The following is a 14,884-nucleotide window of genomic DNA, read 5'->3' as shown; positions in this document are numbered from 1 at the left end:
AGAAAAGTATCTTCTATTTCTTTTGAGTACTCTCATGAAGTCAAAAGTCAATCTATGGCTTGCACATTCTAAAATGTTTCGGTGATAAAAGTCCACCTTAGACCCAAATGAATTTCTACCTGTAAGTTATAAAAACCCTAAAGGAGTTTGTCAGAAAATAAATGCTTCTTGAACCTCAATACAAGAAAGTTTAAATTCTATATCTTCTAATTTTTGCAATTTTAAAAGAGACAACTTCTGTTGGGCATACGTTTATACCCCACACACATACACACACACACACACACACACATACACACTCCTAAACTGGATGCATCATGTCATAAACAGATATTAATAAATTACCAGGCAGTGCTTTACTGGACAGTTCCAGGGTTTTGCCGTCTGTTCTCTCTTACTTGCGCAATAATTGTTCTAATCAGAGTAAACATCCTCAAAGTGACAGTCTAGCTTCTTGAGGGCAATCTGAATGCTCTCAGGAAAATCAAGAATTATAAAGGCATCAATTTTTTTACTCAGAAAGTTCATGTACTCTTTCTGCTTCTGGTAATACCTCAGTAGTGCCCTTGGCTAGTCACTATTATTCCAGGGACAACCTACATTTGGAACACCTACTTTTTTGCTGCCATATTTTTTGTATCCTCTATGGTTTCCATTGACCCTAACAGCACTCTCATTAATCGCATCCACAAAATTAATTTATCATTGGTATGTTCAGTTCCTCAGGGGCTGGGAAAGAGGCAGGATTCATTACTCAATGGGATCTCCTTTATGCCAGGTCCAGATTATAAGGAATTGGATGTTCATCTTCGGAGGATGGAGTCTGGATTTGGCTTCAGAATCCTCGGGGGAGATGAGCCTGGACAGCCTGTAAGTTGAATCTTCTTTATTTCCATGCTTGGGGCTGTATTGTATGAGTAAACACCAGGGAAAACAGTGTTTAGTGTGATATCTAAAAGGAAACGTTTTAGGACTCTCATAAAGAAGTTTAAGCTTTGGATTTTTTTTTTCCTTGCTGTTTTGTTTAAAAAGATCTCACGACATGCAGTTATCTCCACGACAAATATCTCTTTAGAAATCACATTCAATAGGGACATTGCTCTTTTTTAGAATCGATTGAATTCCTCTTGAGTATTTTCGTTATCTAATTGCACTGAACCCCTGGTATCTTTGGGTAACAGTTTATGAGTAGAGGTAACACCCACCTGGGAAGAGCAGAATTATGTATGTTTTTAACCAAAACAGCAAAGGAGATAAAACGCAGGGATAAACAGAAATAAAATCAAGCTCAGCACTGCAGAATCTCAGCCAGATTTGAATTAAGGGATTACCAGAAGGTGTTCATAAAGTCAACTTCAGTTGGCCTAATATATATTGGGAAATCTAGAAGGGCTGTGTAGAGCACTTTGTGTGTGTGTATGTGTGTGTGTGTCTGTGTGTGTGTGTGTGTGTGTGTATTCACAGTGAAACATAAAATACTAGTAGTCACTAATACACAGAAAACACAGCAAGGCTAGATTTATGAGCATATGTTAAAATATAAGCTATAAAACACTCATTGTAAAAGATGTGTCTTAAATGGTACCCAATGTGACTAAGTTAGGTCCACGAAAGTTTTGAATAAGTGAAGGGCCTGAGCAGTGCAGTCAGCTATCTACATCCCATCCAGCTCTGGCACCTGAACTCCATCCTAGCTCATGTAAGGGAGTTAAATCTTAAGCCTCAGCTTTCTCATCTACAAGATGGGGATAACAGTAGTGCTCTATTGTAGAGTAGCTTTGAGGATTAAAGGAGATAATATATATATATATATATATATATATATATATATATATATATATATATATAAAGGTCTTGGCATTATGTCTGGATCACATTAAGTGCTGAATAAGTGTTTATCATTATCAATTTTGTTTCTCTTGTTACTAGATTCTCCCAGGAAATATACTATATATATATGTGTGTGTGTGTGTGTGTGTGTGTGTGTGTGTGTGTGTGTGTGTCTATATATGGTTTTTAAATATACTATATGTACTACAAATATTATATATATGTGGTTTTCCTGAGACAGAGTCTTGTCCTGTCACCCAGGCTGGAGTGCAGTAGTGCGATCACAGCTCACTGCAGTCTCAACTTCCTGGACTCAATCAATCCTCCCGCCTCAGTCTCCTGAGTAGCTGGGACTACAGGCATGTGCCACCATGTCTGGCCCCAGAAAATAAAATTTAAAATAAAAATAAAACCTGGGCAGAAATCTTCAGGAGAAAAAAGTTAATCTAATAAATGAGAGGAATCTGAAACGGTTAAAACTGTCTCAGAGTAAAGTAGATTGCCTGGGTGAAGAGTGGGCTCCTACCCACAAGAGGTATTCAAGCAAGCAATGGGAACCTGGCAGGAACCCCGAGGCGCTTCCTCTGCCCTGCGGGAGGAGTTGAACTAGATGATTGATGAGGTCCCTTTCTACAGAAAACCCCAGGAAGCTGAGCTTATACTCCAAGGATGAGGGCTCTCCAGGAAAAAAACACTTATTTCCGAATTCCTGGGGATGAAATTTGGCAACAGTCAACCAGAATGTCACTAACTTCCCAGCTGCCAAAGAAGACGTGAAGGTGCTTTTGCCAAGGAGGATTGGCCAGATTTTTCTTGGTGCTTTGAGAGGAGGGAAAATGCTGAGGTAAAATACAGGGCTCAAGTAACTTCAGACTTAAATTTATTCAGAGACTCAATTAAGAATCTCATGTCACAAGGAAAAGGAACTCTTGGCTGTGTTTTACTCCCATTCACAGCTTTGTTTACTCTCCCCCATCTCCGATTCTGAGATTACCAGGGATCCTAGGTGACTGAGTCAGCCCTCCAGCCTCCCTGCCCTCTATAACTTACCTTGTTTTATAATAGAGAGAACTGAAAACATTCTCAAGTCCCTTCATATCTGTAAGCATTTAACGCACTGATTTATGCTACAGAACCTCCTGACCTCCGCAGGATATTTAAACAGCTTGGCTTCCTTCAGGATTGTTCATGTGTCTGCCGATTTTGTTTAATCAGCAGGATTTTAAATTTCTCCTAAGCAAGGACTTTGTCTTACCCTTTTTTTCCAACATGAGTATTCCATAATTGAAAAATGTGTCATTATCCAGAGTGAGCCAAACTCGAGGTTAAGGTCACAGTCTTCAGACTGCCACCTCTGCCCAAGACTCCTGGCATCTGCTGAAATAAGTTTGCCAAATGTCAGAGTCTAAGGGAACAGTCTCCACAGACCACCCCAACTTTAAACACTAGCTCTGAATCTGGGGGCCCCACCATGTAGTAGGTTCGCCGTGCACTGGTTGCCAACTTCTCTGTGTCTGTTGAGACAGAACACCCACCCACACACCAGGCTACATGAAGTGGATTTATCACTTACAGGGAGGCAGCAAGTGACAGTAGAAGCCAAGGATTCATGAAGAGCAAGTTCCCCAAGGCTCAGGAAAGCTGCCTAGGACAGATGGAGTCTCCACTCACACTTGCACCTCAGCTGAGGGGCCCCAAAAAGCAGCCTACTGTGGGTTTTCTACCCTGGAGAAGTATGTCAACACTGGACTCAAGCACTGAAGGACATCCTGTTTCTAGGGAGGACTGGAACAAAACACAGGCTGTTCCAGCTAGCCCCTCTTTATCTCAAGATGTTGTGTTCCTAGCACCTTCTATAGTTATTCTTGAGAACTACAAGAGAAAAAGGGGAAAAAATTGGGTGAGTCCAAGGCCACCCAGAGAACTGTTCTGTGCTCACAGCTTTCCTCAGGTCCAATAATTCACTAGAACAACTCAGAACTCAAGAAAGTGCTGTACTTATGATTATGGTTTGATTGTAGGGAAAGGATAAAAATTAGAACCATCCAAAAGAAGAGATGCACAGGATAAAGTCTGGAAGGGTTCCAAATGTGACACTTCCATCACCCTTAAGGACTTGTTACCCTCCAGCATTCATGCAGAGAGGATTGCCAGCCAGGGATGCTCACCCAAGCTTTGGTGTCCAGGGTTTTTATCCCAGTGTTTTGTTACATGGGCATGATTGATTGAACCATTGCCCACAAGGATGACCTCAATCTTCAGCCCCCTTTCTTCCCCAGAGGCCAGGCTGATATCATGTGGCTCAAAGACGCAACCCTCTAATTACAATGCTGGTCTTTCGGGTATGGTCAGCCCCTACCCTAAGATTATTGGTGAGGCTGGCCCCATCCTGAGTCATCTCCTTAGCATAAACCATCAGGTATGGTCAAAGGGGCTCACCATGAATGACAAAGACACTCCTAATTCCAAGGGTTTCGAGGTTACCTTTCAGAAACCAGGGAGAATGGCCAGACTTCACTTTGGGCTGAGACCAAATTATTTATGGCAAAGCCACGTGCTTAAAAGATATCAAATGAATGAAACAAAATGAAACCATGCTCAAAATAAAATACAACTTTAAGGCAATTTTTGTATCACTTCTGTGGGACACTGAGCACTAGCTGAAACAATTACAGGGCATTTAAGGGTAAACCCATCTGGAATCCATTGCACTTATACTAACATAATACTTCAAACTTACCAACCTAAGGGGTTTCCACCAGAAAGATGAGCTCTCTGTTTGTTCCGGAATACACTGACTCATGTGCTCTTTTTTCCCCCTTTTACTAATCTCTGAGCTCCTCGAAGGCAAGGACTGTAATTTAATGGTGTTTATGTCTTCCAAGCCTAGCCTGGTACGGTAAATATTTATTAAATGGAATTGAAGACTGTATTTTTTCCACCAAGTCAAAACTGTCACCTGAGCTTCTCAGAACAAGTAAGGATCTGGAGTTTATATTTTCTGAGGCCTCTAAGTTCTACAGGCTCTGTAGAATTAAAGTGGCCTAGTCCCAGAAACAGAGATAGCGTCCTGGCGGCCCTATAGCATGTTTTGTTTAGTTCCCCCAGTATTTTACAATTGTTGAGCGCCAATTAATTTCATCTTTTGAAAAACGGATTTTCATCTTCTCTTGAAAATTAAATTTAGCAACATTGAGCTTGCCTTTCTCCATGACAACAACTGGCTGGAACTAAGCAATGGCCCCTTTTAGACTGAGCCTGGCTGCAGTTCCCAAAACTCCTGTATGCCTGTGCTACTCTTTAAAGCTACTATCTTTGAGATTCCCATCCCAGTACCCAACCCAGAGGACTGAATTAAAAGACATTGGAAAGATGAATATTTTATGCCAATTGAGCCTTCAACCAGGGCCAGATAATTACAAAACCTAACCTAAGCACGGAAAAGATTATCAGGTCCTTTATCCCATTAAGAAATACAAATAACATTAAACTATAAAATAAATATTAGGCAAAGCAACAAAGTTTCTAATTCTATGATACTTACTTTAATAGAGTCTTTACAAAATGAAATTCTGAATTTATTGGACCCCTTGGCTCATGCTTTGTCTGCTTTGGAGGGAAGCCAGCACCCCATTCTGTAGATATTATCTTCAACCGCTCCCCTCCTCCTCCAAAAGCAGGAGGGATTGCATGACTGAGTCACAGGGAGGGAATAGTCTTGGCTGGCTCAAGAGGAGAGTGGCCTTGCTGGACGTTGCCTGGTGCAGAAGCAATAGAATTGTTACCAGAATGGAAGATGTCCTGTTCAAAATGAAGCTCAGATGTGTGAATGCAGCCATGATTGATCACCACCCAGCCTCAGGACATCTTTCTGCCTGGTTTGTACACAAGTTCCCAGGTTCCTATCACTTCTGAATATTGGCTTTGCATTCCTGAATCCTTTCTCCCCTCCAGTGGGCAGTCATCAAGTATTTATGATAAGCCTCCTCAGATTACATGGATTGCTGGTTATCCTGTTGTGTTTACTTAGATTTATTCTGGTTTATTCCTTCATTTGAATGATTTAAGACATACTCATGCTGGAAGTTAACAATTTTGACATTTAAGCCATAAAGTAGCAGCCTAAGTCTCTCCAAAACAAACAAAGCCAAAAAATTAGTCCTCAAAACCAGAATATTGAATCTCAGAATGACCCCATCCGGGAGAGTGAAACTGTAAAGATCTCCCACAAGCCTTTCCTTCCAGCTTTTCCACATTCTAAGTCCAGAGATAACAAACAAAATGTGCTAGCCTCATTTAGTTGCTGGTGAGCTACAAAGGGAGAGGCATGTAAGGTGATTTGGTCCCAACTAAAGGAGGTCTCATAAAGTACATCAAATGGGTTTCTGCCTCCATATATACGAAACGGTATTGACATCCCAGGGTGCACATTAAACACAACAGCACGGCTTTCAGCAAATAATGAACAGCAGGACTCCTGCTCAGACAAAGCATACGGGCATTTTTCCTGCAAGAGGAAATACTTTTCACAGTTAAATAACAATAGAAATAGAAAGAAGTGAAAAGTTGCCAGAAAGGAACAAAAATGGGATTTCCAGCTGTGAGCTGAGGAGATGGAAAGGCATCAAGAGGGAGAGATCTGGAAAACACTGCATTGGAGAAAAGCCATTCAAAGACAGACGACGACAGACCTAGTCGTTGGCACAGGAGTGTGGTGCGCACTGGTTGGAGGAGTTTCAGAAGGAAAGAGCCTGAAATCTGCTCGCCATAGTGGCAAGTTGTCCCAGGCTACAGATACTACAGAGCAGATACTACTGGGCTTAGGCTAACATCGGGCAGTGCAGGAAAGAATGAAAGCGATCAAAAGGCCTGGAAAGGTGGTTTTGGGTTTGTGTGTGTCTTACTTGTTGTTTTTTTTTTTCTTTTTAGTGTGAGTTTTTCCCCTGACTTACTGGCGTCGCAGCCACTTGAATGTGAATTGCTGTTATTTCACATCAAATGTTCTGTTTTGTTCTGTGCCCTCACAGCGAGAGATAAAGTAGAATTGTTTTGTTTCTTTGGGGTTTTAGAGAAGGCAATTGAAAAGATAGGGCCACAGATCAGTTGTTCATGGAGAAGTTCTTTCTTGCTCTGTTTTGCCACAAAGCTCTCCCTTCAGGGCCAAAACAATGGGGATAGGGAAAAACAAACAAACAAACAAACAAAAAAACCCTCCTCCAAGGGGGCAGAGAAGAGAAAACTGAATAGTGGAACTGAAGGGTCAGCTGAGGCTGAAGAGTCCCCCTGGGCTAGAGGGAGGTAATGAATGGGGCAAGGCTAGAGTTGGCTGGAAGGTTCACTGGCCAGTGGGCCAGGGGTCAGCAAGACTAAAAGGGTGTGACCTGGTAAGTAAGGGATCCTGATCCCAGCACCAGTGGTAAGGGGAATAGGTGTCTTAGCAGAACTAGAAAGCAGCTACTGTGATGGGTCAGGGAGCTCAGGTCTTGTGCTCAGCCAACTTGGGACGTGATCAGTGAGACCACAGATCCTGTGGCTATTGGGAAGTGAGAAGAATCAGAGCCTTGCTATCAAAGGGTGATTGATCTGAGGACCAGCAGCATTCAACTCCTGGGAGCTTGTTAAACCTGCAGAATCTCAGGCCCCTCCCAGGCCTGCAGCATCAGACTCTCATGGGGTGGGTCCAGAATTGTTTTAATAAGCTCACCCGGTGATTCCTATGCATCCAAAAGTTTGAGAACTACTGACTTAAAGGGTCAGATATCCTGGGGCATGTTCGCAAGAGCTTAAGCAAACATGAGAATGTATGCATTGGGAAACCAATATGAGTTACAGTGCAAGATACAATCATAGATTATCCAGTCCCTACGGTGGCAAAGGGGAAATAATAGAATGTGTCAAGGGTACAAATCATATTGGAAGTAAATGAAAAAAAGTTGTTTTTTTCTCAGAATAGAGAGATATATCGAGCTATCTCTGTGTCAGCAGTGAAATATAATGCACAAAGGTGCCAAACGCCAAAGGCTAAGGAGCACAGCGGCAGGAGAGCTGGAAGCAGTGACGGTGCAAGTGGTCAGCCTCTGCCCAGCAAAGGCTGCAGCTCCTGAGGGATGGAGCAAATGTAACTGTACAATACCGCTATAATGGGCAGGCACCACTAGCAACCACACGGCACACCATGCTCAGCTCAATTCAACTTTATTTAACAGTATGGCAACCTTTTTTTGAAACACAGCTAAGGACACATTATATAATGTAACTATATAATAATATATACATATAATAATTATGTAATACTATATAATTTATACTTGTGTTATAGTGAATATGCTATTTATTAGATATTCAATTGAAGGGGTAATTGAATATACTGCCTATTTAGAAATAAATATATAAGAAGCCTACTCTAACCAACTCTAGCACTACCTTGACCACATGACTGACACCAATCTCCACCACCGTATTTCTTCCATAGTACATCCTTTCTGGCATCCTATATAATTTACACATTTATTATATTTATGATTGTCTGACCACTAGAATGGAAGCTCTATAGGGTAGTGATTTTTGTTTATTGTTCACTGATGAATTTCCAGCACCTAAAAGTATCCTGGGCTCAATGAATATTTGTTGAATAAATGAATTAATGAGGGGAGTACTTCATATCACAGCAATATGGTAGAAAAGCAGATCTTTTACTGGGCTCTGTTTTTCAATACATGATATTAAACTGCTGGCACACACTGTAATGTTGAGAGTATCTGTAAATGTTGCTGTATATCTTGCTGTTCTCCTACAGCAAGAGAGGAATTTTCTGATATGAAATTTCATCTTTACTACTTTTGTATAGGGCCCAGTAGCAGCTATGGCTCTCTCAGTTGTAACCACTATTTTGTGTTTTACTTTCATCAGTTAGAATCAGAGCTATACCTTAAAATTGATTATTAACCAGCCAAGAAGTTCACAAGCCATTTTCTTTCTCTACTACTAGCTGTAAAGTCTCTCACTAAAGTGTATCGGAAAGCTAAAGGTTGAAGCATTTTCTTAAGACCAAACCAACTAAACGCACCTTTTCATGGGACAGTGGAGAAACATTTGTTTTAACTGGCTTTTGCACAAAGCACTTACCAAATCTTTGAAGTGCTCCATAGTGGGTTGAGCCTTTGAAGAATAGATTGGAACATCTTTATAAAGAAACTCATAAATTCAGGTTGGCATGACAAGAAGGGAAAGTGGAGAATATCAGAGCATACCCAACTTCTGGACTGTAGTGAATGGTTACAGTGAGTTGCAGGGAAAGAACTGCACTGTACAGCCAGTCTAAGGCAGGAGATGTCAGGCCTGTCCTGTGACAGCAATCATGAATCATTTGTCAGAACACTTAATATTCCACACAGAAGCAAATCTATTTCTCACCCTACCTCACTCCCCAGGAATAAAGGGAAAGCAGAAGTAGTGTGGGAAATTTTCATTCCTATGTAGAAAGAGAGCTATTCCATGGACTAAGTCTGTGACACCCTTCAGACTATAACTTTGCACATACCTGAGAAGTCCTAGGCCTTCAGATCTGGCTATCATGTTAACAGGCCACACTGAGCAGTGAGACTAAGTACAAAGGAATGGTTCTGCTGCCAAGCCTGAAGACATGCAAACCCGAAGGTCATGATGGAGCAACTCTGCAAATTAGCTGGAATCCAGATAGGGGATTTGAAAGAAATTATTATGCCTGAAGGAAATCAATCTGGAAGCAAGGGATTTAAAATGAAACATAGCCTCTGTAGTATCATCAGGCTAATGGTAACCACTGCCATCAGCTGCTGTGTGGCTAAGCCACTGGCAAAAGAAAAGGGGGACCTATTGGTCATGAGTTTGAAAAATTGTTTATAGGTTAAACAGCAAAATTAAAATATGTAATACTATTTTCTTTCCTCTGAGAAAGAAAAAAGCCCTGCTAATGCACACTAAACTGAGTGCCTCTAATGGGACATGGGAAAACTTCTGTGTTGCCTTTCATCACAGTCCCTGGTTCAGGGAATTATAAAAATAACCACATTTCCTAGACGGGTACCTTCTCACTTCCTGGCACAGTAGCCACCCAAACAGCAGAAGCACTTCAGGGAACAGGCAGAACTGGGAATGTCCTTTGCGTAGAGGACAGTGCTCTGAGGAAGTATTCAAAAGAATAGAACAAAAATCTGGAGAAGGTTTGAGATTTTTTTGAGTAAGTCAACTGGCCAGAAAAAGCCAACTATGAGTTTGCTTTGTTTTGTTTTGTTTTCTCCTTACCCTCCAGCTTTTCAAAGCAAAGAAAAAGAAAACTTTCAATCTTTGTCAGAATTTAAAAATGTGCAACAGCTAGTTTCCCCTTGAGTCTTTTTGTCCCTCGTTAAGTGCCGTGAAAAAAGTTAAATGCTTCACATGAGTTATTTCATCCAATTCTCCCAATAACTCCATGAAGTAGGTCTGATTATTATTTTTCTTATTTTGCAAGTGAAGAAACTGAGGCTCACAGAGTTTAAGAAGCTTTACCCAAGACCACACAAATTGTGAAACGGAGCCAGCATTCAATCCTCACCTTGTTTCAGCCAATTAGCATCAGATTATTTGGGATTAGAATTTTCCTTAAGGGTATTCGTCATTTATGATGAGCCAGAAAGCAGGTGTCCCCAAAACTTCATGGCAGTCTGCAGCATGTTCGAAATATTTATCTCTAGCACTAAACAACTTGAAAGAGTTGAAAGGGCATCTTTCCAACATCTCATTTTTTACTTTACAAGTGCATGCTCAGATTTGAGGGCAAGGGATGGAATGTGAGAATCAAATCTTCCACAAGTTATATAACTGTATATAAAAAGGAAAAAGATGGCGTGAACCTGGGAGGCAGAGCTTGCAGTGAGCTGAGACTGGGCCACTGTACTTCAGCCTGGGCAACAAAGCGAGACTCTGTTTCAAAAAAAAAAAAAAAAAAAAAAAGGAAAAAGGGTTGAAAGGTGAATGTCCTTTCCTTCTCACTGCTTCTCTAGATTTTGATTGGAGCCGTCATTGCCATGGGTTCAGCCGACAGAGATGGCCGCCTTCACCCAGGAGATGAGCTTGTGTATGTTGATGGGATTCCAGTAGCTGGCAAAACTCACCGCTATGTCATCGACCTCATGCACCACGCAGCCCGCAATGGGCAGGTCAACCTCACTGTGAGAAGAAAGGTGCTATGTGGAGGTATGTACCTGGAGCCTGCTGCAGGAATCGAGGGTTAGGTGGTAAGATGCTTTTGTGAGACATGGTAAGGCCACGTGAAACAAAATTTTAAATCCATTTCTACATTATATGAGGAAGGAAACAACCTAGATATTCCAAAAGTAATGATAATTTTGAAAGTGCTGATTTTCACCCCACTGGACAAAAATCCAGTCTTTGAGGCCTGCATTTTAAATGTATTCATTAAAAATTTCTAGAATAGCCTGGGGCTAATTTAAGGTATGTATGCTCTCTGCTTTCTGGTAGTTGCTAGTTCTAAGAAGAACATGATAGTAATGGAAAATATGCCATTTGAAAATGTGTTTGCAAACCAAGAGCCACAGCATTTTGATGCCACAATGAGGCAACCAGGATGGAAAATTAGCTTTCATTGTACAGCCTGATAAAAGGTAACAATAAAGCTGTTGCTCCTGATATAGAAAAAATACAGCTGTACCTCGCTCCAAGAAAACACAGTTCATATAGTTCCACATTTATGTAACAGATAAATTGGAAATAATTATTCCCTTTACAACCATTTTCTCAGCTTCATAAAGGAATCTACCAAAGACATACTTTTCAAAGTCAGCCCTTGTATTTATAATATGATTCCACTTATCTCTCTTTACCATATGAACCCTACAAAAAATTATTTATATGTTTAAGGAATATGTCAGTTACAAGCATCACAGTTTTTTTTAGAATCTGAGCATTCAATAACATTGGGATTGTATTACCTCCCCTCAGAACCACCCAGCCTTTGTTCTGTGAATCACAGGGGCAGCAGCTCCAATAATGCTCAGCTGTCACCTTCTGCCCCAGCGGCCCGCTGGCTTCTCTGCTTGACCCCTTGATAGCCCTCATACAGAATCATCAATACTAGAAGTAGGAAGGACCTTAGCTATATGAGCTTCATCTTGTTACAGATGAGGAAACTGAGGCCCAGAGGTTTGGTAGCTTGCCCAGCAGTCCACAGTGAGTCTGTGACAATGCAGAGAGGGACTCTTCTCTCTAGGGCCAGTGCTTATTTCTTTATGTTACTTTGTCCCCTACCCCATTCAACCACAATCCTCTCCCCTAGAGAATTAGAAGATGTTAGCCCAGAACTTAGCAAATGTCACTCCCTAATACAGGGAGTCTTCCCATATGTGCTGTTATACCAGTTGCATTCTAGAAGAGGACCACAGGCTAATGACAGGCTGTGAATGACTAGTAGAGAGGATAAGGCTTATTCGTGTGACGAAAAATCCTTTTCTTTCTAAGTCCCCCTAGAAACCAGACCATGAGCAAGGGCGGTCATTTAAAAGGGAAAGTCAAAAGAATTGTTAGCCCTCACCAGTAGAGACTGCTATATATCTTGTATCTTATAGAGGTTTTGCTAAGAGGTGCCATTTGTCTTCAGAAATTCATGGCATGTCACTTGACCCAAAGAAGTAAAGCATCTTAAATTATGCCTTATCCTTGGGCTAGATGCCAGGAGGAAGACAGTGCTTGCTTGGTTAACATTTAACTGTCTCTCTCCCTGCAGAGTAATTTTTAATAAAAAGTTTGCTGTGCTGTATGTTCTATAACCTAAAGATAAATTTAAAAGATACCTGATTTACAAGGAAATATACCACAAAGTGCAAAACCAATGCACCAACATAATTTCATGCTCCCCTTGTCACCAGCTGATTATTGCAAATTAAATTTTCTTTTAATCAACCCGAGCTGTTGAAGTGTGTACCAAATGCTGCAAAAATGTATTCCTGCAATTTGTGGATCACGTGACTTCCATAAAGATGCTCTTTGCTGCAGCTCTTACCAACTTTACTCAGTTAGGCTTTTGAGTGCATTTCAAGTGCATTTAATTTTTGAAAATGTTATGCTGCAGATTGCTCGTTCACACCAGGAGAGTTTCCAAGTTTATTCAGCCCACTCTTCCTTGAAAGCTTCATCAGTATTGAAAATATTAAGTTCAGCAAAGGATACTTTGATAGCAAAGTAATGCCTTGAAATAGGATGGAAAAGATTTAAAAAACAGGCATGGAAAGGTGACCTTTCTTCATAGCTGCCATTTCTTCAAAGTGAGAAGGGACAACTACAAATGAATATGACAATGGAGATGCCTTTTCAAGGACTGCTGCTGTCATTGTCGTTTTGTTATTATTATGCTTTCCTAAGCAAAGGCAGTGGGAGGTGCAAGCCTGGCTTAGGAGTGGATGGTTCCAAGCTGAGGGGAAATGAGCAATTAGCTAAGGAAGAGATAGGAGCAGGAAGAGGAGCAGCATCGCCACTCCCTTGCACAGAGGAGCAGTGCTGTGTGTGGGAAAAGGGCTAGGAAGAAGCAAGGTCATAGGGATGACACGCTTCCGCCTTCTTGCCTCAGCTTATACAAATGCCCGCCCCACCTCAGAAGACAGAGGGCACTGGCTTTTTAACTGATGCTCAAGAAAGAGAACACGTTCATTATGAGAGATACAGAAAGGTTAGTTACACTGAGCAAAAACTAAGATAACACAAAACCTTGCCCCAAATATTAAGTTATTTTTAAATGTACATGCTAAGGATAGAAAGGCAAAAAATTTTTTTGAGAAAAGGTCTCACTCTATCACCCAAGCTGGAGTGCAGTGATACAATCATGGCTCACTGCGGCCTCAACCTCCCAGGCTCAAGTGATCCTTCTGCCTCAGTGATCCATGCCTGGCCTAGAAAGCCAGAATTTCCAATCAGAAGATAAACTAGATTCTCAAAAGTGAGAAGTTGTTGAGTAAAGGAAGAAGCTATCGGGTAGTGCTTCCAATTTTTCTTTTATTCATTTATTTTTATTTTATTGTTTCAGTAGGCAACTATGGATAATAAATTGCCTCCAGTTTTATTTACCAAATAGTCATAGCACACACTTTCACCTTGTATTAGTTTTGAGAGAAGATGCCTTATCCATGCCTCCAGCTCCAGTATTTGGTTGTTTTTTTTTTCCCAAGGATATGAGAAGAGTGGCTTTAATTATTATACTGAAAAGCATAAATATTTATATGTTTAGCAGATCAGCTTTGAGACATTCAACCTAATGGCACATTATTTTGGATGCACACCATGTCTCTGAGGAATTTCCTAAAGTGTAAATCTAGAATTGATGTGAAAGAACATTTTATGACTTCATAAAAACATGTTAGAGTCAGTCTTAAAGCTATCAGCATCTTTTCTCTAACACCTAAGGGAAAGTCTAATTCTTGGCCTAATGCCAAGAAAGGGGAGGTTGTCTTGGCAGATGGGTGAAAAGTTTAGCCAGTATTGAAGGTGCCAGTACATTCCCTGATCCTGGTGACTACACTTTTTGCCAATTCTAAATGCATTCCCTTGTTGTTTGTCTGCAACCATGTCACCCATTTAAATAAGCTGTCTGCCTTGATGAGTATAAACTGGGAATGTCTGCACAAATGCCTATAGGCAGGCCAGCCCCTAACATTTTCAGGGCCACAGCCTGTAGGCTGCTCCTGCCCCATAAGGACCATGAGGGACCTGGTACACATGCATGTGGACATCACAGCCCACATGACCAAGCTCTGTCCATACATACATCCCATTGCCTCAGCCATGCTTCAAGGCAAAATATGCCTGTCTGCAATGCTGTCATCCTTCCAAAGACAGTCCTGAGAAGAGACCCAGGCACGTCCTGGAAGCAGGCAAGGTCTATATGGTTACAGAATTCTAGAGTCCTGGTATGTAGCGTATGGTCTAGAAGAGAAACCAAGGGTCCAGTTGAACAAGTTCCTTCAGCCCTGAGAATTCCTCACTGTGTGAATAAATGAGTAAATGAGGCATTTGCAAGAGGTCTTGGGGA

General features: G+C 41.2%; 1 protein-coding gene across 14 annotated transcripts in view; it reads left to right on the top strand.

Annotated features, from left to right (window-relative positions):
- Positions 1 to 14,884, top strand: part of MAGI2 (membrane associated guanylate kinase, WW and PDZ domain containing 2) — a 1,434,944-nt gene that overhangs the window by 1,273,587 nt on the left and 146,473 nt on the right. For all 14 annotated transcript variants that reach the window (XM_024358207.3, XM_024358205.3, XM_003318553.7 and 11 more), the window contains 2 exons: positions 779 to 870; positions 10,851 to 11,043. In XM_024358207.3, coding sequence (XP_024213975.1) covers positions 779 to 870; positions 10,851 to 11,043 — 285 coding nt within the window. The remainder of the gene's footprint in view (positions 1 to 778; positions 871 to 10,850; positions 11,044 to 14,884) is intronic.

The sequence above is a fragment of the Pan troglodytes genome, chromosome 6 (assembly GCF_028858775.2).
Source record: "Pan troglodytes isolate AG18354 chromosome 6, NHGRI_mPanTro3-v2.0_pri, whole genome shotgun sequence".
Classification (NCBI taxonomy): Eukaryota; Metazoa; Chordata; class Mammalia; order Primates; family Hominidae; genus Pan; species Pan troglodytes.
The sequence above is the reverse complement of the archived record's forward strand: the minus strand, read 5'-3'. Positions and strand labels throughout refer to the sequence as shown.